This window comes from Hetaerina americana, unplaced genomic scaffold, assembly GCF_022747635.1.
Source record: "Hetaerina americana unplaced genomic scaffold, ioHetAmer1.1.p SCAF_16, whole genome shotgun sequence".
Classification (NCBI taxonomy): domain Eukaryota; kingdom Metazoa; phylum Arthropoda; class Insecta; order Odonata; family Calopterygidae; genus Hetaerina; species Hetaerina americana.
The window spans coordinates 642,501-667,231 of NW_027286719.1; the positions used below are offsets into that span (position 1 = coordinate 642,501).

General features: G+C 36.1%; 1 protein-coding gene across 6 annotated transcripts in view; it reads left to right on the forward strand.

Annotated features, from left to right (window-relative positions):
- RhoGAPp190 (Rho GTPase-activating protein 190) overlaps positions 1-24,731 on the forward strand; it is a 179,826-nt gene that overhangs the window by 32,043 nt on the left and 123,052 nt on the right. For all 6 annotated transcript variants that reach the window (XM_071584008.1, XM_071584011.1, XM_071584014.1 and 3 more), the window contains exons 7-12: positions 15,753-15,939; positions 18,437-18,552; positions 18,677-18,829; positions 18,930-19,044; positions 19,149-19,272; positions 21,826-22,027. In XM_071584008.1, the coding sequence (XP_071440109.1) occupies positions 15,753-15,939; positions 18,437-18,552; positions 18,677-18,829; positions 18,930-19,044; positions 19,149-19,272; positions 21,826-22,027 (897 nt within the window). The remainder of the gene's footprint in view (positions 1-15,752; positions 15,940-18,436; positions 18,553-18,676; positions 18,830-18,929; positions 19,045-19,148; positions 19,273-21,825; positions 22,028-24,731) is intronic.

The following is a 24,731-nucleotide window of genomic DNA, read 5'->3' on the forward strand; positions in this document are numbered from 1 at the left end:
TAGAGCTATTTTTCTAGAGGGGGCTAAAAATAGGGTGCATGAAGTAGCAATTCAAACTTTAATTCATGAATTTTAGCCATTGCAATAATGGATTTGTGAGCTGGTGCATTGTCTTGAAGAAACCACATATATTCTATGCCAAATGCGGCCGCTTTTGCTTGATTTCTCCACTCACTCTTTGCTATGAGTTCGCTCAATACTTGCCGTTGATAGTTTTATCCTCTATCAAAATAATCAATGAAAATTATCCCACGCTCATCCAAAATAAACGACTCCCATGATCTTGCCTGTAGATGAAATAGTCTTTGCCTTTTTTGGAGACTGTTCTCCCTTTTGAATCCATTGTATTGATTGTTCTTTTGTCTCGGATGTGAAGTAATGGACCCATATTTCATCCATGGTTATGAAACTGTGCAAAAGTTCAGCTTCGTTACTGTGAAACTTTGCTAAACAGTCAGTTGAAACATCTTCACGATACTGGTTTTGCTTGAGTGTGAGCAAATGTGGCACCCATCTTGCACACAGCTTTCTCATGTCCAAATTTCCAGTTAGTATGCAATGTACTGCACTTTTTGAAAGCCCTAGTTAGTCAGCTAGCTCGCGCACTTTGTCTACGAGCATCCAGTATCACGTAGTGGATTTTCTTCACCCTTTCTGGAGTCATCACCTCATTTGGTCGACCAATGTGATGCTCGTCTTGATAGCTCATACGACTTCGTTTAAACTCTACTACCCAATATTTTACTGTTGTAAACGAAGGAGCAGACTCACTCAGAGTGGAATCCTGTTCAGCTTTTATAATGGTTGGGCTGAGGCTTTTCAATTGAAAGTATGGTATCAAATAAGGTGGCCAATTTTCTCCATTTTCACAAATCACTGAAAACGTTTACTAACTAATATTAAACCAAGTGGTGTCCTCAAACTTGAAACGTATGCTTTATAGATTGTGTTCTAACTAATACAGTGATATTTTTCAAACAACTGCCGCCATCTCTAGGTCAGGCCAGGTAATTATGTTACCTCCCATGTGTATATATACGTCTATATATTTTATTACTATTATTAAGTAATTACTGGTTCAGGTAGATTTTGAATTGACACAGCTACCAAATAAATATTTTTTAACTCCCAGCAAAACACAATCCAGCAACCTACTCTACATCAAGCCCTTCTTTGTATCTGTGAACTTCCTTCCTCCCTTCATCCTATCCAACATCCCCATCGCGTTGCTGCCCTTTCCGCGTTTCCCTAACCTTCTCCCCTCTTTCAAAGTCGTCAACATCCCACTGCTGATCAATACGCCCTTCATCCAGTTGTCCTGACTCCTTAGGATTACTCCCAATAAACCCCTCTCCTTTCCCACCATATCTAGTACTTCATCAACTTCTCAAGTCATCAACTCATCAAGTTCCCTTTCAACTTTTTTCTTACCCGACTTATCTCTAACTATTAGCCTATCTTCCCTTTTTACTTCCCAATTGTGATGTGATCATGCTGTATAGAGCACCAATTTCACCCCTCGTAAACTTTCCATATCCTTGCACTGTGTCTTCCACCATGCTTCTATTGTTTCATTTATATCCCATTTCAATTTATTATTGAACTATTTGTACTTCATTTTGCCTATCTCTGTGTGTACATTCTTCCATTTTCTTCCCTCATTTATTTTTCAAATCATCTAATCTGTGATCTGTGGTATCTTCTTCCTTTTCCCATTAATGGTTACTAAAGCTTCTTTAGCGGCTTTCCATATCCATTTCTTGATATATTGCCATTTTTCTTTGATAGCACTCTTCTTCTTTACCGTCATCCATGATTTTCTCTATAGCCTTCCGATATGCCCTTGTCAATCCTTTTCTTAACCTGCTGCCCTGCCTTATCTTTTTGAAACGGACGCTACATTTCATAAGAACTAAATTGTGGTCAGAGTCCGCATCCGCTCCTGGAAAGCTGTGCAAATTTATCACACTGTTCTTAAACCTTTGTCTAACCAGAATATAATCTAGCTGATACCTTTCTAAGTCACCTGGCATTTTCCATGTATACCTGCATCTTTTGTGGTGTCTAAACCAAGTGTTGGTGTTGACTAACCCCTGTCTCCTGCAAAACTCAACTGCTCTCTCCCCGCGGTCATTCCTCGTGGCTAAACCGTAGTCCCCCACATCATCACCATCTCTTCCTTTGCCTACCGTTGCATTCCAATCCTCCATCACTATAAAATGTTTCCCTGCAAAAGCAGACGCGATTATGTCCTCTAATTGATCGTCTATCCTATTGACCTCGTCCTCTGTATATTTGCTCAGTGGCATGTATACCTGAATTATAACCAAGTTCGTCGGTTCTACTTTTATCTCTACTAGTAATATTCCACCCATTCCTTGTTCTATACTTATTACACTTCTTCCTTCCTATTTTGGCAATATTATGGCTCCTCCTCGTTGGTTTCCGTCCCTGCTGCTGTATAATATTCTTCTAACTATCACTCCAGTAATCCCTGTCCTTACATCTCACTTTACATAAACCTAAAATATCTACGTTTCCTCTTTGCATCTCTAGCTTAATAATCTCTAATTTTCCTGTCCTAAGCATTGTCCTAACATTCCAATTTCCTATTCTAGCTAATTTGGTCTTCTTCTTTGTCTTCTGTCCTGCTGCTGTTAGTTTCATTTGCAAGGGTTTCATGAGATCACGACTGCAGAAGCCTTACCTCTCCAGCTGCCGGGCATGACACACAGCCAATTGGGCCGAGTCCCGTAGTTGCCTGGATTCATATTCTCTCTAGTTTCCATCATATTAATCTTGGAAATGATAATTGATATATACATATATGTATATGTATATATCAATTATATAAATTGTATCGTATTGTAATACAAAGGCTTGTCGATAACAGATTGAAATGCCTACACATAAGTGATTTTGAAAGATAAATTCATGTTCCCTCACCCAAAGAACGGATGGAGAATGTGTTTTCCATTTTAATTCATTCATGTGGCACTGCATGATAACCATAAACCTGTATTGTTAGGGTTTTTAGGGTTCCCTGAGATCTAGGTCATACTGCATTCTAAACCCATTCCACAAAAATCTCTATCATTTTATCAAAACTTCCATATTCTTGGTGGGATTCCAGATGCTGTGGCTCAAGTTGCCACTTGGTGCATGAAGCTGAGGAAAGCCCCAGTGGCATAGTTACATTATTGTGTAAAGCAATATTTATTAATTATATATTTTGATATTATCATTAGAAGGCATTGCAAGTTTCTTCCAGCTCACTTTATGCTAAAGCATCTGGGAACCTTGTTGATAGCACCCCTTTCACAGTGTGATAACCTTTTCAAAGACCTTATGCTTTCAACTGACATTTCCTTTGCAAAGCTAACAGTAGGGCACACAGCCACTGGAGCAGTGTGGAAATTGTGCCATGGAGGTGGTGTCAGTGACTCTGATGGCTTCTCAATTATCTCAAAATATACAGCGTGTTTGCAAGCCACAGGACCAGGCCATAACTTGGAAGTCAATGGTAGAGGTTTTTGAATTAATCTACAGGGTGCCCGGAAAGGATTCAGTCGTGCAATATTTTGAGAAAAATAGCTGGCCTTGAACATTGATGCCCTAGTCCTCTTCAAAGTTCTCCCCTATCTCATCAACATCAAGAATTTCACACTGCAGTGGGAGGGGACTTGCTCCTAGCCGCAAGCGATAACCATGCTTTCTAACAAAGGTCATAAAAGGAGATAAGTCATGGGTCTATGGCTATGACCATGGAACAAAAACCCAGTCTTCCCAACAGTTGGTTGACAAGATGAAGGAGAATGCAGAGGACAGTTTCAGGTTTAACTTTTTGGAATTCCTTCATGATGAGGGTAAAAAAGAAACTTAACACTTCCACAACAAAGCTTTACTGTGGAAGCGATAAGTTTCTTTTTTACCCTCACCAAGGAGAATGCAACTAGGTGGCTGATGACTATTCCAAAATATGAATTAGCTGATTATTTTGAAAAGTGGGAGGGGCGTTTGGATAAGTTAGTGAGGTCTTAAGGGAGTAATTTGGAGGGGACTAAGGCCTTATTGTTCTACCTAGTTTTTTTTCTCAAAATATTGCATGGCTGGATCCTTTCTGGACTGGCCTCTAATATGGAAAACATAAGTATTTGTAAATTCATTTGTTTTTGGCCGGGGAATGCTGAAAAGTTGAAGTAACATAATATTTAGAATAAATTTGGGTTGAAATTATTCAGTTTAAATGAACAGTTCCTGTGTGAAATTACTCTGAATTAGGCCGTGCAGTTATTTCATGCTCCCTGAGTGTCCTCTTTCACTAAGGGGCCTCAATCCCGAGCCCAAAACCATAAGTTGCTAGATAGGTGTGTGATCATTAAGTGGATTGACACCAGTCATAATTCGTATTATAATGAGGGAGTATTGAAGTTGTACAAAATTGTATCTTGTGAAAGAAAGAATAGTTGTTTCTTGAGGTGTGATTAGGTGCTGCTCGTGTGTCTACTACTGGTTAAGATGATGCTCTGAATTGGCTGGTTCTGAGCAGTCTTAATGCCATGACAGTCATGGTCCTTTTTCTCTGTAGAATTGACTTTATCCATTGGGGGATGCTTTTCTATAATCTGTTGGACTTGACCCCTGGTTTAAACATTCTCTGGGCTCTTGTGATTTTCCCGGCCCACCCAATTCCTACCAACCATTACCCCTGTACCCCTCACATGGTCAGCACATGTTGCTCTATCACTCCTGCTATGGCCTTGATGCCTTGCCTAAGGGTTGTCTTCGGAAATTCCCATTTGTCTCAGTTATGCAATTCTTGATTGTGTGTGTGCCTTGCTCCTTTTACCACAACTCTATTGCTTGTGTTAGTGGATTGCACTTACTGTGAAGGGACAAGAAGACAAACATTTTGTATTATGCACATTAGATATTTATTAGAAACTATTATTTAGTAAGATTAATAGTATGTGAAAAGGTGTGGCCTCAATTCCAGGTGTGCTGGTAAATAGGTTAGACACAGAAAATAATATTTTAGAAACATTTTTTGCACTTAATTTAAAAGAGGTAGGTCTTTTTATTCATTGTTATTTTTCTTATTGGAGCAAATTTTAAATGTTGTGTTGTTAATGCAAAATATGGCTTTTTGAATGTTGCATGACACCACATTTTCAATTGCAATATAGAACATCATTTATTAAATAGATCATCATAATTAACCCTGGTGAAGAGTGAGTCCAAATGTAAGTACAATGTCTCTGTGATTTGGTCATTGTTTGTAACGTGATAAAATTTGGGGAGAGATTTTATACATCAAATGGCGTGGGAAGTTGGGATAGGACAAAGAGAAATTGAATGTTAAATTTGATGAGTTTGTTGCTGAATAATTATTCAAATTAGGATTTAATTATTGTAGCCAACTGCGATGAGATGAGAGAACAGGTCACAGTTTATATTTGAAATTAATATTTTTCATGAAAAATATTTGTTCTTTTAATGCTGGAATGAGGATTTGCTAAGTTGAATTTTTTGTTGAAAAGTCCATTTTTATTTAGAGTTAAATGAAAATGGCGAAAAAAATAAATTTTAATCGGGACAAGGTTCTGCGAAGAAAATTCAGCCAAGAGTATTACTTCACTGTATTGCAGTTGATGTAAAAATCTAAGCGAGAATGAAACATTTCCAAAAATGAGGAAAGTACAACTATCCGAGTCATGCTATAAAATAGGCCACTACTAATATATTAATTTAAAAAAACAGCTGAGGGATATATCGATGCTGAATTAATATTATTTAAAGAGTAATCCCTTTTTAATATTAACCTGAAGATTGATTTTTGATTATTATATTTGTTGAGTCATCCCTAAGATTGGGCAAGTTTAAAAATTAAAAACAAAATTCATTATTGTATGTGAGATAATTTTTTTTTCCATTGCTATGTATAAAGTAATCATTATTTGAAAGGTAAGGTTTCTGTCAAGTAAGGGATTTTTATATAGAACAATAATTTTGTTTCTTTATTTTAAAGCTATTTTTTCCCTGCAAGATAGGTTACATTTCTGGTGAGCTCACATGTTTTAAAGTGTTATTTTAAAAATCTGTTGTATGACTATATGGAAAGTATAGGGTTTGTCATTTGGTCAGTTATCGTACATTAATGTTAGTACAATTTACATTCAATAAGCCTGACAGGGTGTGAAAATCACACATCTCGTTAGGGGGTTATGTCCTTTCCCTGTGCTGGTTATGGTTTCCAAGGAAGTTTCGGTGCCTACAAACCCTCACAGCTAGGGTGAAATATTAGACGTGACTGTAAATTTAAACTGGGCCCCCAGAGAGTAGTTCAATGCTCCACCCTGGGCTACCGAATCCCCCTATGCCTATTTATGCGTATGATATTTAAAGATTATTCAGTTAAAATAACAGGCAGTGAAATACTGGCTCCTTAATGATTCCACCCATGCCTTTAAATTATATTATGATGATTATCGATTTGCTTTAAAGCTTGGCTTTTGCTTGGTGAGATCATTCCAACTTGGCACTATGAGGCACTTACTGTAACATTGCTTAGGCTTCCATATGTCAGTCAGTCCATGTGTAGTCATTTTTTTCAACAATATAATTTTCAAATATCTGAGTTTTAAATGAATAAACAATAATTAAAATCATCAAATCATTTTAGCATGATGTATTCCTTTTTTCCTGCATGCCAATTTTGCAGTTTATATGCTTCAGATTAAAGCTGTAAAAGGTATTTAGGCTATTTATTCCCTCTTTCAAGAAATAAATACGCAATATGCTCATTTATATGTTGACCTTAAGGTACGAAATTTGGATGAAAAAACATAAGGGTTGACCTATACATGAGAAATGTATGTAGTCTAAGTTAAAAAAAAAATGTTATTTAAGATGAGTTTTTAAAGTTATTTAAGATGTTATTTAAGAGATAGTTTTGTAAGGTGGCATTCTGAAAATTGCTGCCATTACCACTGAGTAATAATGTCACAGTTGCGGCCTTTCTTGCCTCAATAGCTACTGCTGCAATATCTGCCTTTTTGCTGCAGTAAAGCGGTAAAAGTAAAAATTTATAACATATTCATTAGGGTAGTGCTTATTGCACTGGTGATCATTATTGGAATGAAACTAAAATATCACCATCGATGATAATAGTCGACACACTGAACACATTGAAATAATTGAAATAAATAACAATGATTATATGATGCATAGATAAATACCATTGTTTTTGTACTTAATTCTTTTGGTCTTTATTACTTGAGAAGTTGCATATAAAGAAATTCATGAGTTACAGTTAATATTAATTCTACGGGATCAACTCAATAGCATTTAATAATGATGAAAAAAATAGTGACATCTTATGCACAGGATATGTAAAGAAACCAAAATTTGATGTAAAAGTTTGTGGGGGTTGACCCATACATGAGTATGTATGGCAAATCTGAATCATTTTCCAAGTAATACGTACTTACCTTTTGTGTTAGTTGCTCTTGATGTTCCTGTGATTGATGAATTTCTATAATATATGCTCATAGGGTGCCAAATACATAATTTAGCTTTTGTCTGTTGATTTTACGGCCTGAACTATAGATAACATTTTTATAATAGAGAGAACCATCGAAACTACAGTGGACTTACGTATTGTGAACAATGATAAATATATATCTTCATTGTTGCATACCCTGCGAGTAAATATTTGCCATTGCTTAATTTAGATAAGTCGATGGTGAAGAAGTTGTATTATTCAAGGAATGTGGTGGTGGTCGTGCCCGGATCATTTATGTTGCATCTTGTTCAGTCTCTACGATATTTACCCAGATACTCAAATATATTATCATATATGGAATAATAATTAATATTTATGCTTTCTTAAATTTTCAAACTGCATTTAAAATGCAGATTTCTCTTTTTGAATTATTATCTTTTAAGAGCAGCAAAGACATTATCCACTGTAGTGGTGACAGCAGAATCTTTCCGTCATGTATTTCAAGTAGCTATTACATCGAAGTAGGGGGTATAAAGACGTGCAATTTATCTTAGTGTGTGTGCAAGTCGCAGGAGAGGAAGAGTATAATCAAAGTTGTAAAACTTTTGCAGCCCATTTATTTATACCTCGGACATTAATTTTTTTAAATTTTTATTGTGCCCAAAATCACAGTCAAATCTAAAAAAATATGTTCCGACATTGCGAACATATCTTTATATCATTGTTCTTATCATTGTCAGCAAGGTCTAAAATGAGAATTATTGCATTGTTAGTTCTTTAATGTGTGTTCAATGGACAAAAAAATATTATTGGCTGAGTATGCATTTGGAACTTTACTTTTTGGAGAGTAATCAATCATTACATTTGACTTTAAAGAAAGACGAATACTATGAATTTAAAGAAGAGAGTACAAAGCTGGTTGATAAAATAATGGATGCATTATATCCAGAAGTTAAAGATGAGAGATTTAATACTTCTCGGCTCTTCTCATTTGGGGCTGAGTAGTCAGAGTAACGGTAATAATGATTTGGCAAGTTTTTGTTGACAATATTTTTGCTTGTGGTAGGTAATAATTTTGGATGGTGGAAGTAGTCTTTGTGTAAAAGTCTCATCATGCATGAATCTTTTTGTGACAAAAATTCTTTGCTCAATTGGTACATGCTGTTCCCTATACTGTATGATTTGCTCTAACTGCTCAAAAAAGATGTTGCTCATGAGGTCAGTGGTAGCTAGTAGAGGGGTGCTCCAAGCTAATGCAAGGAAGATTTTATGCGCCACTGATATTTTCTAAGTAGTATGCTAAGCAATCAAATAGCTAAGGTGATTGGATCGGAGCTTAAACTGGCACTCACTAAAATGCACTTGCAAAATGATAAAACAAATGCAGTTTGTTTGTTTTTCAGTGTAATCTGATAGGGTAAAGCTGTATTGTTTAGGGCTGCCCGATAGATCCAAATTGGAGACAAAAGTTGCTATTGGTGTTTGATTGGAATTTTAGTTACTTGGATGAAAATTCATGGTGAGGCATTGTGACCAAGACTTCTTGCTGCTACCTGCCTCTAAAATGATAGAAAAGTCAGCAATTCATTTTTAAGTCAAAGAAAATATAGAAAATTCGAACAATGGAAGCTCTCACTTTAAAATATTTTCTTTGTTCTGTTCTTTTATGCTCTTAGCCACAATACTGCACCAAAGGTGTCTGGCTTTCTTTTAAAGGAAGGTGAAGTTTGTATATTTTGATCCAAATTTTCAATTTATGCCGCTAATGACAATGACATGAATGAAAGTCCAATTTTTGAGTGATGCTTGCTGTATATCCTCTGGGTATCGTGCATGTCTTCATATGACTGTACTTGTATTCTGATTGAGCGTGGTCAGGATGCTACTAGATCTGTGAATTTGGCTGTGGGAATCAAATCCCATAATTAGAGCTGTGTGTTTAGGTATTCTTAAGGGATAGATATTTTGAGGATGCAATTCCTTGAGTTTATTGTTCAGTCATATCAAAAGGTTTTCATCCCCAGATATGAGCTGCCCCAAGAGCAGCATCAACATTATTTTAGCATGAGGGCCATTCCACAAAGAACAATCATAAATTTTTCATTTGCATAATGTATTGTGTGAACATTACATTTTTTTATAGTATCAGTATAATGTGTTATGTGTATGGGGTAGACGTTACATTGATGTGACTCCAGTATTGTGTCAGTGACAGCCATTGCCAATCGAAACATCTTTCGGTATGCGTACACTTGCTTCTGATTATGAAACCTCCGCAGTGAGTTTTTCTTTTTTAGGAGTGCTAAAAAGTTTCACTGGTGGCTACATGTAGATAATAGGGAGGATGAGGGAAGGGATGAAATATTTGGATCATGAAATATATAGCTTTAGAAACACTTCTGTGATGTGTAACTGTGCATTATTGTGTCGCAGCATCCAGCTTTTTCCTTTGAAATGTTGCCTTTTGCGATTGATGTGTTCTTGGAGAATTCTCGGTTGGCCTTTCTCTAACATTGATTGTCTCCCCTCTTTATAGATTTAAAATAATATTTTATCTGTTCTAAAATGAAGAACAGACACTCCTTAAGCCCCCTGTGGCATTAAATAGACCTCAACTGTCAATTGATTCAGGCGAAAGTAAAATAGATTCTATGCAGCATATTATCCATTTTGTGTTACTTCCATCATTGCCGTAGGTGATTGTTTGAATTTGCAATGGCTGCTGCTGATGCAATGCTGGAAGCAAATCAATGAAATTTGCACGACATCTAAATTACACATTATGCTAGAAATGAAACAAAATTAAATGTTTGCATAATACTAATACAGATGAAAATTTTATGATCGCTCTTTATTGAAGCTGTTTTGTTGAAGTTCAGCTTAATGATGATGGAACTTTCAGCTCTTTGCCCCTTGCTCAGCTATTTCGGATTCAGCATAATGACAGTCATGAGTTTTGGAGGTGCTTGTTCCTCCAATCGTGCCCTGGGGTCCCCATGACTCTCTTACTCCCTTCCAGTGTATTCCATTAAATATCAAAATTTCCTATCAGTGATTCAGAAAAATTCAAATGTTCTTTCCTTACGTGAAGTGTTCCATGTATAAACATAATGCTTTTAGTAAATTAGGGATTCATTTCATTAATGACTTGGTTTAGCTTTTAATTAACTGGCAATTAGTTTAACATATTTGTGATGCACAAAGGGATGTTTGTGTTAAAACTTAGGCAGGTTTACATATTTTGTCTTCAATATGCTGCTTACTAAACTTTGGAGTTTTGTTAGAATGAATGATAGAATGGAGGAATAAAATAATTTCCAGTGTAAAATATCTTACTTTGGATGTTGTGGCTCGGTCTCTGCAAGGGGCACCGGCTCCAATGTAAGTGTGGAGTTTTGCCCTTGGTGCTGGAATAAATAAGATTGCAGTTGCTGAGTTTACGCAAAAGAGAATGGTTTTTGAGTTGGTATGTCTGCATGGATGCAGCAAGTAAAGTGGAGTAACTGGAGAAAGGGTGATAACTCCATGAAGTCTAGAAGGTAGTTGAGATGGGGAAGACGGGGTTAGCTAGGATAGTGGGGGAGGGTGGGGAGTATACCCTTTGGGAGATCAAAATTCCAACTCTCCTGGTTGCCACTTCCCTTAATTTAGTGTCTACCTGAGTATAATGTATGAGAAATATTCCAGCGGAAAGTCAAAAGTTTTTTTCTCCATCTGATGGAAAACATAGTGTGCAGCATGGAAGCTCAACAGTTCACTGCAATTGATAATAAGAATTATAGTTCACCCTTGTAAATCAGGAATGCCCTCTTTCCCATAATGAGTAGTTATTAATTATTTATACCAAATTATTTTTTTTAATGTGAATAGATTTGTCCTATGATTTCCACGCATTATTTTATAAAATTATGTGCTATGCATATGGAGATTATTCAAGAAAACAATACTTGGAACCATGCTCATTCATGATGCTTTTGATTTAGATTTTAGGGTAGGTATGGAAAAAATGATTTTTGGAGTGGAAAACTTGGAAACCTTAATCCGTCTAAAATTTTATGTTTGTCTCTTGTGAGGGAAAAGTGCTGGGGCTTCACTCTGTTGGTGATGATATCTTTTTCATATTTTTTCCGGGTGGTTGAATGACCAGTGTGGTGCCAGAATAATTTCCTCTGTCTTTAAATGAAACTCGGGTATCATCTACATTTTCTAAAGAATTGCCTGCTCTCTCTGTCTCTGAAAATGCTCCCGACCCAAGCACTCAACTTACCTCCCGCACCTCTCTTCTTGTAGCAAAACTTATCCAACCTTGTCGATTTTCTCTGAACATTTTCAGATTTCCTAATTAACGTCAAACCCATGGCTTCCACACAACTGTCGGGTATTCCAAATGTAGCCTACTTAAAGTGGGGTAACATCATTCTCTTCTGATGAAACCTAGCGTCCTTAAAGCTGACTTGCTTATTATATCAATGTGGGTATCCCATGAAAGGTTTGATGTTAATGGAGCACCTAAGTATTTGACTGAAGCTTTGCAACTTCAAATTTTGATCTCCATAGCTTCCCCACACCCTTGCACATTTAACAAGATATTGCTGTGGCCTGTATTTCCCCTTTTCATCTTAAACTCATGTTTGCGTGAGTGAGTGAGTGAGAGGTGGTCTTCTTATTTCTCTGCCATCCCACCCTCCTTCCTTCCTCTATCGTTTCCGACAACCTCTCTGCGCTCTGTTAGACTTTGTTAATGCGTTGCCTGCATACCATCCTCACATGATGTGCGTTCCTTCATTTCTCTGTCTCTCTCCCTCCATCTTCTATCTCTCCATCTGTGAGTACCCTTTTCCCTGACTGCAGCATTCTCACTGTATAACACTCCGTCCCCTCCCGTTTTCAATCAGATACCACGGTCATTGTAGTGAAAGGTTTTACTCCTAATAATATTTCTCAATTGTGCAGATTTACTCTTGAGACCACTCATGTAAAATGTAGGAATTCATTTTTAACATATTGGGAATATGGTGTGTGCTGTATTATTTTTAATGTTATTTGTAATGGTCATTTTTTTAAGATGACAGAAAGGCCATATTAGGTAATTTCAATGTGTAGCGTTTGTGGGTTCTCTGTTAGCTCTGGCAAAATGATTGATCCACTGATTTGAGCCACCAATTACTGAAAATGTATTGGTGCATGAAAGAAGTGTATCAAGTATTATCAAATTTGGTGTGTATTTATAATTTGAAAAAAAAAACAAAAAAGTATTTTATTTTTTAATCATTATAAATGAAAGTTGTAATTATTAGTTCAAGAAGCAGGTATGCTTGCGGGGTACTTGGCTCTCTTCTTTGTCAGAGGATCCAAAGATGTATTTGTTCCATTAATGATGGAATTTGGAGTTCTATTTGCTGCTTCTCCTTTGGGTCAAATTAATGCAAATTTTGAAAGGCGACCTCAGTAAGTGGATTCCTCGCAAAAAAAATTCCTTAATTTCTTCATTAAATATCTTTGTACGAAATTAGCTTGGTAGACATGAATGCCCTCATGTCACAGTAGCTGGAGGAAATTAGTGAATTTGGTGCTGATAGGCTGATGGCTTGAAAGAAAACTTAGTATCAAAAATGGTAAAATATTACGTGATGAAAATATCATCAATTTTGCCCTTGCTCTCTATGAATTAAATGCATTTATTAGTATCGTAATTGAAATAATTGCATTAGTGGTAAACGTGAAGAACATTGGTGGACTTGAGTGTGCAAGGAATGGATGCTGCAAAGAAAACCGATCGGTCGGTTGTACTCTTTTATCTAGAATTGGCAATGGTCTCCCGATCAGAGAAATTTACAGAACTCATTGTCAGTTATATGCCAGGTTGAACTATTTAAAGAAAAATTCCAAGCTCTTATGACGAGATGTTTCACGGTTATCTCAGATCTCTAAAGCAGATGAATTGGGTTTGTACCAGCACGTTGGACAGAAAATATGCAAAGTTTCTTAAGTGAATAATGAGTTCCTAGATGATAACTTTGTAAAGAAAGTATGTTTATTCTTCTGTATACTAATGCTCGCTTTATCCGCAAGTTGAAAGGGGTTGCCATGAGGTTTGGACAACCTTGAGCTAATGAGGAAGATAATGAACAACCCATCTGTACCTTAAAATAAGAGGCATATTTGAAGAGTACGCCAATGTAAAGAAATATATTTATTAGAAAACCTTTCCATTGATGGTTTTAGTTTTCTACAAACCTACTTCATTTTTCTACGTAATCAGTGTTCACTTTTTAGCCCTTTGCATAAATATTTCATCAACACCCACAAATTATGCTTGTTATTATATTTTTATGATGGATGGTACCATTTAAGTATTGCTGAGAAGAGCAACGAGCATTCGTGACATAATTAAAACTGAAGAGTGTACGCGGAAACTATTGCCAATTTCCCCAAAGTTATACTTTGATTTATTTAAACAAAAACCTGAATGATTGGTTTTATTAATGCATGGCAATTAATAAATTTAATTGGATAATATGGTTGAGTAGATGTTACCATTTTTATGTTTGAGGTTCCTGATGAATTGAATGACGAGACCATTGACTTCTATCAAAAATATTTTTTATTTAAATGAGTTCATTTAATTTTAAGTTGGATTTTATTATACTTATGGGTCCATTGCATCATATGGGATGATTAGAAGTCATCGGCGATCAAGTGCACAAGCTTGTAGGGGAAATTTTCGATGGGGTAATGCGTTTCAAAACCACAGATGATCCAGATTGTGCATAATCTGCACAACTTGTTACTTTTTGTAGTTTGAAATAGCAAGGTTTTGCTGTTTTAGGTAATGAAGTTTGACCTATTGTGGAGTGTTATTTTTCTATTTTAATAAGACAGAGACCGCAAAGGTGCATTGGGATTCAAGAATGGAAATACTTGATACTTTGTAATTAAGGGTGGTGTAGAAATTATCTGTTGTGTTTTAGTTTTGAGGAAATGCTCTTATGATAGGTACATGTAACGTAGCTATACGTTGAGTGATTTATTAAATCTTTTGATTCTGTTGGATCCTTCTTGTATAGTGGGTTCACATAAAAGAAAATCATTATAGCGGCACAAAAGCAGAACAAGCTGTTTCATCTCATACACTTTCATTATGCTACCCTTTATTGGTAAAACTTGAGTGCTATTTGTAACCTTGATGAATGTGAGAATACTTGGCAGTAGCTGCTTAATGAAATCAGTGCATATCTGAAAGTGATTTTATCAATTATATTAGTTTGCTTATTACTTTGCTCTAATGTTAGTTTTTTTCAAGGCCACATTAAAAAAAATCTCAATGTAAGGTGGCTAAATATTGCATAAGCAAATTTCTTGGGGCATTGTCAAAAAATTACCAGTAACATGTGATTCTAAACATGGTACTCAGAAGGCATTCTGATGAGGGATGGATTTTGAATAATTAAGTCTTTGAAGTATATAGGCTGTCATAAGCTTAACTGGTACTAGTAGAAATTAAATGCCAAATAATCACTTTAAAATTTCTTTTGCTGCAGGCTTCCTAGGAGGTATGTATTATGGAATTCTTATTTGTATGAAACACTGGCACGCTTGTGGTATTGAGAAATTTGCATGGAAGTATGTGCTTTCTTGTTATTTCTTGTCCTTGACTTTACAGAGAGGTGCATTTTCCAAAATGATTTCATTTATGTTCTTCTCATTATTTCATATCAGTGTTATCTCTATTGAAATTGATGTTAGAACGTCTGTATTCTTTTTCACTTAGCTAATGCAAAAAGATTCTTTGGCCAAATTAATGCCACACAAAGGCTCAGAAAAAGCCTCACCCTTCATGATTTATTTTGTCTGTAAATTATTGATGGTTGCTTACTTTTATTGTAATGTTGTTCATTCTTTTGTCTCGTTAATTTTTGTTTTGTCCAGTTGTTTTACTAAGGTATGCAGTATTTAATCTGGTTGGTATTTATCCTGCCAATAATGTATCAAAAATGTTCCTTTAAGTTACATAAGTAGATATGTAGAAATAACTGTTGCCATGTACATGTAATATTTTCCAAGAAAGTTTTATACGCATTGATTGCTCCTTCTTGATGAATAGATTATTATTTTTACAAGAGCATTGAAATTATTTTTTAAGTAGGAATAATTTTGTGGGCAGTTCTTGATACTGGATCAAAATGTGCATTTGAATGCTTCTTGCTTGCTTGAATGAAATGATTGATCATTGCATTTACTTGTCTAGGTGGAAGAAGCACTTCAAACAGCTATTGGAGGAAACGGGCTATGTGACACCAGGCAAATTACTCTCAGAAGTTAAGGTCTTATTTATGGGTCGAGAGTGCTTTGAAGCTTTGTCAGAGCAAGATTGTCTGCAGATATATGAGCAGCACCAGAAAGAAATAATTGAAAAGGCCAAGCATAACTTCCAGGTATTGCCTAAATTCATTGCAAACTTTGTAGATAGTTTATTCTCATTCATTTGTGCACTGCTGTGAAATTTTTGTCTTCATTCTAAAGGAGTTTTAAAAATTTTGAATGATCTTGTCTAATTTAGTTTTGAGCTATTTTTTCATAGGTGCTTAGAGAAGAAAAAATCTCGAACTTTGAACTCATTTGCATTCAATGTGTGGAATATTTTGTGAAAATAAGCACACATCCATCTGGAAAACCATATTTTTTTAATAAATATTCAATTCATAACTTATGGATGTGTACACACATTCAGAGAATTGGAAGAGGAGAGTATTTTAAGTGGTATCTCATAGTGTTTTTACTGATAACTTGTGAGAATAGCTAGGTTACCCCAGATCCAAAATTATTATCCCAGTTGTAGATTCACTGCAAGTGATTGTTAAACAAAATCCCCTTACCTTTATTTTTGGAATGAGGATTTGGAGGAATACATTCTGTTGGTGATACTGTGATATTGATAAATGATAGAAGTGTTGTAATAAATGCTTTTTGAAATTAATAGGATCTGCTAGATAGGGAAAATTTTATGCAGTTTGCAGCCACTATGTAAAAGATGAGGAATACGGGGAAGGCCCAATTAAGTGCCTTGAGATTCATGCCCTCCTCCTCCCTGCTGGCTCAAGGGAGATCTTGGTTGCTTTCCCAAAAAAATTGCTAGCCTTGGATCTTTTAATAAGATGACTCATATGATGGTTGCGTTTGCAAGCAGGGAATAAAATGATAGTGAATATGGTAACTAATATGGGAATATGACCTTGTGAACCCTATTTATATAATTCATGAACTGATTTTCAAATTTCCCTCTCCTCTGCCTCTTTTTCCGTATGACAGGCAGTGATTGTAACCTGCCTCTCCCATGGCTATGAACTACATTATGATTTTTTCACTATCATTACGAGTCTTACCATCACAGAATTAATTTTTGAAGAATCAAAATTTACAAATGTAGGTAAATAATACAGCAATGAAAAGTACAAGGGGTCAAGCTAGGCATGTGGCTCTTCAAAAGTGTTCAGGTCCAAGCGAGAGCTTTCCATTGGTCCCCTGTTAGCTCCTTACAATTGTAACGCGAATGTATTTGAGTTGCCAGAAGTTTCCTGAAAGTTGATTTTCTGGTAAAAGTTTCCACCTTGCAGTATATATTGGTGTGCAAAGTTTTGCTGTTATTAGTTCTGTGCCTAAATTCTAGTGAATTCAGTCATGCTGTAAAATATTTGCCTAAATTTCGTAACTGATCGCATGCATTCCAATGTTCTAGAATTCTGTATTTCTACACGAAGAAAAAGTTAGTGTTTGTGTTGATGTTTGTTTATTATGTCATGTAAAATATTAGAATAACATAATTAAGAATGTTCCCAGAAAAATTAATAATTGGAAATACCTATTACACATCTGCTCAAGAGAATTTCAAGTGATCGCTGTACTTGACCCATTAAATACATTAGTTAGGCCCCAGAGCAAATCACTTTTCTCACTTTTGGTCTTTTCAGGTTAGCTGAGGGAAGTCTTTTTTCATAACTCAAGCCTTTCAAAGTCTTCATTTTCATGTTCCTCTTATTCTCCTAATCTACTGGGGTTCAAATTCATATTTAGAATGGGAGCTTGTAAGGATAATAGTTCTTATTTTTGGTTGCAATGATCAGTGCTTCTCAGGGAGTATACATGTCTTCAATCATGAGCAAAAATGTTGAGCTTTTTAAGTCCTAAGCCAGTGAAGCAGCCCTGAATGATAATTATTCTCACGGTCATGTCAGCTAACTGCTATCGAGAGAAGAGTGAACTAAAATTAATATAGAATATATCCTATTCTAATTGATCAGTAAAAATGGGATTATGGCATGGGGATGGTTAAATGCTATGCCATCTTCATGTTATTGGGGGTTGGGATTTTCCAAATTTATTGAGGCTATTTTGGTGGTGAAATGGGAAAAATTTGGATGTGGGAGGATTGGAGAATGGAGGATATAATCACCCAGCCAATTGTTTGAAGGACACAGGATGTTGTTCACCATGCCAGATATATAACTGTTTTGAACAACTTAAGGTCCATTGTAGCTTCAATGTTCATCAGTGCGACTGAAAACTAGCTTGCTTTTCAAGAAAAATGATAAGTTAGTTTCAAGAAGTTAATCTAAATCAACAACTCATACAAAAGCTAGTTGAGTCCACCTCTTGATTTTTCTGTACTTATTTACTTATTATCCTGCAGTGATTCTGGTTAACATTTTTGCCAGTGGGTGCAGTTCTCACTGTTCACTCGGTTGCCCCACCTTGGGGTGTGTATTGTAGTGATGCCTTTAAAAAGGCATCATCCCCCCCCCCCAACCAGAATCTAGCCACATCACAACACAACCCCCATGCTTAGAGAAGCTATGCAAATGAGAGGTAACAGTGTATATAATGCTTGAATTTGATGAGATGATAGGACTTGCTAATATGGAGATTTTTCTGCAGGAGCTGCTTTTGGAGCATGCTGACCTCTTCTATCATTTCAAGAGCATAGCTCCAACTGGAACAATCACGCAGGATGATATTAAGGAGATAACCGATGCTTTGCAAGAAGACTCCAGGTAGAGGGAGAGAAAACATTTTGTTTTCTATGATTTAGTTTCTCCTAATTTATTTTCAAGTCTTACCTTTTTATGGCAATAGTTTTGATAAATAATGAATTTATTGCATTATTTCTTCCTGCAGGTATAAAGCATTAGATCGCCTAGATCAAGATAGAAAGCTAATGCTTTTTCAGCATTTAGGGTTTGTTCATTGTCCAATTAGAGAGCATTGTCCAGCTTTTCCTAACTGTATGGATGCTTTAATAGAACGTATTTTATCAACTAAAGCTCATAGGTTTGTATATGATTTGTGGAATTATTTATTTGGTGATTGATTTTAAAATACCATCTCACATTTTCAAATACATGTATACAATTGTATTTAATTTTGACAGGCCATCATCATGGAATCGCAATAGTCAGTGGTTACTAAGTTCTGACAATAATCAATTGAATCTTGTTCTGTTGGGTATAGATGGTTTAGCAGAAGAACTTGCAAATGAAATACGGGTTGGTACTATTGATTCATTCTTTATGGATGCATTAAACAATAGTGAATACATTAAAATAATTTTAAATTGAACATTAAATTCCTTATCTTTGTCATGTTTTAGGCACAGTGTGATGAAGATGAGTATGAAATTGACTGCCAGTTGTACAGTTTGGACTACCGAATAATTGATGGGGATGTTAGCCTGCCTCAGAATTCATTCCGAACGTCTGATTTTTTGCCTCATGGTAAGGCTAATTTTCCATTGTTATAAAGTTAATTGTTGAAATGGGTTTGGCTATATGTAACAGTGAATGTTGTTAAAAATTTTAAAGTGGTACAATGGAAACCAGCAGCATATTTCATCTGAAGACTTTGAAGTTTCTATCTTCATTGAGTAGGCAGCTCAGTTCTTGGTGATATTTCAAAGCTGCTGTTGAATGTCAAGTGTTAATAATGCTTCATTTTTGGCCGTAAACATGTCTTGCTTGGGAAAAATTTAAAATTTGCAGACACATTCAGGGTGGCTTTAAAATATGAACTGGAAAAATTAGAAGAAAACGCACTTGACTGTATAACTGTTATGAAAAGATACTGATGTGATTCCAAAGAAACTGCGGGAGATGCCGCAACAGTAACTTTTAACGGAGTCATCCGCTAATGTGCATCTTCAATACAACAATTTCAGAGTGTAAAAATCATTCGCCTTGACGTGACTTAAAGGCATGCTAATAGTTAAGTTGTCTGTGGTTTCATCCTAACTGTGTTGTAATTTGGAAGTTATGGTTTTTATTAGTACATGATTTGAAAATAATATAGGTGGGGCTTGAAGGTTGCCAACCCATAAAATTGTTCAGTCCATTGCATAGCCCTGGACATTCTAATGGCTCCATATTAAAGCAATTAGTTTGCTGTGATAGTCGATCATGTGGGCAATTTTTTTATGTGCTTAAATGGCTGGTAGCAGAGAGCCTGTAATGGTTTGACTGAGGTGGTAAAATTGATTTTGGATCAGGGTGCTAGAATACGGGAACTTATGGGTGTACATAGGGGATGGGTGTCTGGGAGACCTTACTTTGGGTTGGAACTGGCAACGAGCATACATTTTTTGCTAATGGTTTTGAAAAAAGAAACATTTAACTGTCAACATAAAAATTTTTTTGAAGGCCGGAATCTCACCCTATAAAACATATGTAACTGTGATATAATCTACGGAATCAGGCCTGACTACGAAATTATATAAAATGTATAGTGCAGATCAGCTTAGTCATTTCCTGCAATTTTATTAGACTGTCGAGGGCAAGGAGAGGAGCAATTGGGCTTAGACAAACTACACCAACTCCCCCTCCACATTCCCCTTGCAATTCTCTTCATCCCATCAAGCTCCTTCCATTCCTTAGCATCTATGCATATGCTGAAGTATAGTGATGGCAGGAAACAGTGGGAAGAGATTTTCCTCTGAAGGATGGGGGACATATTCACTCCAAAGATGCTGCATCATCATATATAATAATATAATGTTATTAATTAGCAAACTTGTACAGGAAGTCATTAAATAAAGTTAGTTATTTTATTAAATCCATCTGTTATGTGCTGCTTCTAATTTAAGCGGTTGATGAAGCAACCTGGCTTTTTGTTATTTAAAATTCTTGCTTAGAATATATTCATAAAGTTGCAGAAGCCATAGTCAAGGTTCGTGCAGTTCGTAAAGAAGCAGAAGCCACAGACATTTTATTTTAAGAAGTTGGTATTGAAAAAAGTTTAAAAATATTGTGACAATTGTTAGGTACTGAAAGGTGGAAAGAAGTGATCCAAGCTAACTCTTTGTTTGGTATCGCTAATGTAATCGACCAAGTTTTTTCATGAACCCTTGAATGTGTTGAGAAACCTCAAGAAGTTACCTCCCTGCTGTACCGACCTTATCAGTTAAAGCAATCGGGGTACTGGAATTGTAAATTCAAAAATGTTTTGACAAGAAGTGGTGATGCATCAAAAATGGGACCTAATATTAGTCATGGGAGACGTTTGCAAAATGTTATGAAGAATCGCAGCACACCTTGAAGATACATTAATTAGAAATTCAATGGTTGGCATTCCTTGAGAGTGAACTGCACGGTGTCCACATAAATGATTCAAGCCCTTATTTATGACTTTGGGGTCTCTCCAGGTCAAGTAGTATTATGTGACCTTTTCCCTCTGTATGTGATGAATATCAATTGCCATTTGCCAATACCCATGTGCCACAACCACCTATGTGAAATGCTCACCCTGGCTCTAAGCATTGAAATGTATGAAAAAAACTGAAATACCTAAAAATTGACAAAAATGAGAATACCTAATGGAAGTAAACTCATTTATTTTAAAATCTGTCATCACAAACAGAATTTATGTTCAAGTTCTTATAAATCTTGTCATCGTCAGTAAATATAACCAATAAGTAATCTAATCATTGCCTCAGTTAGGTATATGTCAATTCACAGCCTTTTTCGTTGCTAGTCAAACCGCTGCAGGTCCAAATTGTTGGGTGCCCAATTGTGTACTTGGCTAGTGTTCAGCAATGGGTTAACAGTGCTGGTTGCCAATTTGTGAATAGCTTTGTGATATTCCTCCTCCATCACATAGTTGGTACGACCATCAGAGTAATTTTTTGTCTGCATTTTATTGTTTAAGCCATAGATGTGTTCCTATGTATTCTTGGATGCTAAGCTTTTGTGTGATAGGTTTTACAAAATATGCCCCATTGAAATTCATGGAGTCTTATGAGCACGCAGAGAACTAAGATCTTGTACAATTTTTTCCAGGTTGCTTTTGTGTGTACTCGAATCCAGAATCCTTTGAATATGTGAGAGAGAGCCTTGAAAAGACATTGTTGTCAAATTTAGAGCAAGAGGACAGGTTGCCATTTCAAGGTTTACCACTTGTAATACTATTTGTTGCCGATGCCACGGTGGAGGAGAAAGAAGCAATGCACCTGAGGGAGGAAGGCCAGAGCTTAGCGGACAGGTTAGACTTCAGTTAAGTTATAGAAGTTGTTATAATGTGTTTTGGTAGCTGGATAAAAATGTTATCTCAGTAAAATTATGTAATGTATTCGGTGAAGTTGGTCAGCTCTACTATAGTTTTACACATATCTAGTGTTGTTGTATCTTGCATAGCTATTATTTATTTGGGTGTTCGACTCATGTAAATTCCAATCTTCTTCATTCCTTGTTCTCTAAATTTTTCTAGTTGCAGAAGTGGTTGTTACTGTATTTCGCTTTAAAATATTCATTTGTAGCTATTAAATCATTATCCCTTGCATATTTATATATGGCCCCGAACTCTGAAGCAGTATGTCAAGGCAGGGTGGTCTCCTAGCGGTAAAACCATAAAGTTGCAAGATCATTGCTTCAAATGATTTTGATCTTATTGCTGGCTCCGGTGGTGGCAGGGTAACGTCCTTGCCTACCAACCTAGAGGTCACGGGTTCAATTCCCGCCTGGGTGGATTTTTCTACGACTAGGTTTTAGGTGTGCGTAATTGTCCAATTGATATATCATTGTTCAAAGTCCGATGTCAAGGCTGAAGTGCCATTGTTGCACTAATGCTAAATAATTAATTATGCTTTTCATTTTAAACATGCTCAGAATAAATAGGGCTAATCTGGGAGATAGGTTGTGGGTGTTTGCAATGTGTCAGCCTATCCAGCAGTTATTCACCCAGAAATGTCCATTGTAAATTAAATGAAGCCATGTTGTTATGGCTCTTGAATTTTACTGTCCTGTGAATACGAGGGTCATCCGGAAAGTAGTACCCGTTCGTGAAATAAAGACACAAAAGTAAATATTAACAAACATAAAAAATTTTATTTGAAAGAGGATACTTTAAACTACTTCTCAACATAATCTCCAAGAAAATTAAGGCATTTGTCATAACGTGTGACAAGTTTCTGTATTCCTGCTGCATAGTCCTTCGCCGCCAGCTCATTGAGATACGCGAGGGACCCATCTTGCACAAATTTTTGCATAATGCAGATGGTGTTTAACAATTTCATGAACAATTGTTCGAGAAACATTGGGAAAATGCTCACAGATGTCATCAATTGTGACGCGCCGATCGTTCCTCACGAATTCGTCAACTGAGCTCACCAGTTGGTCTGTAATGACAGACGGTTTCCCGAACGCTCATCGTCGTGTGTGTTCCCCCTCCCCATGTTGAAGTTGCGACACCACCGCCGAACAGACGACTCGTCCATTACATTGTCTCCATACACCTCCTTTAATTGGCGATGAATATCACATGGGCGAACGTTTCTTGCATTGAGGAATTTAATCACTGCCCTCACTTCACAACTGGCGGCGTTCTCAATTTTTTTAAACATTGTAAACAATCACAGAAACAACACAGGCAATGCTAGCGTCACGCAACTTGGCTCAGAGAAGGCAGACAAGCCACTGAAGCTATCTGACCTCGTCCAGCGGCTACTCGCGTCGTCAGCACTTCATGCGGCACGAACGGGTACTACTTTCCGGATGACCCTCGTAGTTAAAATTTTTCAAATCCCCACGATTTCCATGTGTAATCTTATCCACATACGTATGGAATTCCTTTCAAAATCTAATATTTCACAACATTTATGGCAAGCAATCTTTTAAGGATTGCTATGGATGGTATGCTAAACATCTAAATTGAATATGATTGAATGATTTACATGAGTTCATAATTGTTCATTTCATTGTTTGATGGATGGATAATTTCTCTCCTACCGAAAAAAGTAGCCGCCAACGGTCTGAATACTTAATTTCTTAATTTTTGTTCCCATATAAAAGTTCATAAAATAGTATTATCGGAATTTCAGTTGTAGCATTTATTAGATGTCATTCACCCAGAAGTTACCTTTATTTATTTGTCATATTGGTGAATGAATACAGGGTAATTTTGCTTCCGGCCAGGGTCCGTGGATTCTTACTAAAATTACAATTGGAGCTTCCACTGACAGATGAGTCCAATCTTAGTATTTGGGGCATAATTAATGGAGCTAATTCTTCATGATTTCTAGTGTGTATTCCTATTCTCTGCATTGGTTCTAACTAGTGCACTATTTCTCATTGCTTAATTCTTTGATTATTTCTGAAAAATCCATTAGTTGAAACCCAACAGCGAACCCTTCAGAACTGTAAATGTAGTGTTACAACACTTGGGATATCTTTCATTAACAATGGGATGGAAATAAGAAAGAAAAAATGTCATCGGAAGGCGAACTTGCTTCGAGCTGGCTACCATGTTGGCCTAACATTTGGAAACTTTGACAGTTACGGGAGTACAAATGTGTGTAATTGGCTGATTTTGGCAAGCTTGAGAAAAATGTGAGGAACTGGCTTCATTGTTCCAGGGACTCAGTTGTACCCCTCAGTTAAATTTTTTCTATGGCAAGGATATGCTTACATTGTAAATTAATGCAAGAATAAGCATGTATCTGTTGTATCACAAAACATAGAATGCTACACCGTGAAAATTACTTGAAAAAGTTAATTTGTAGAACAAGAAACTTTTGTGAATATGTTGATAGTTATACAATTACAAGATTATGGAAAATATAATTCTTTAACTTTGAATGAAGTGTTGTGTAAGTACCATAGTGGAATTTTGTTATTGAACAAATGCATCAAGGTACTTCACTTTTTATTGGTTATAATAATAATTTATGTAACATTTTCAGGTAACCCCA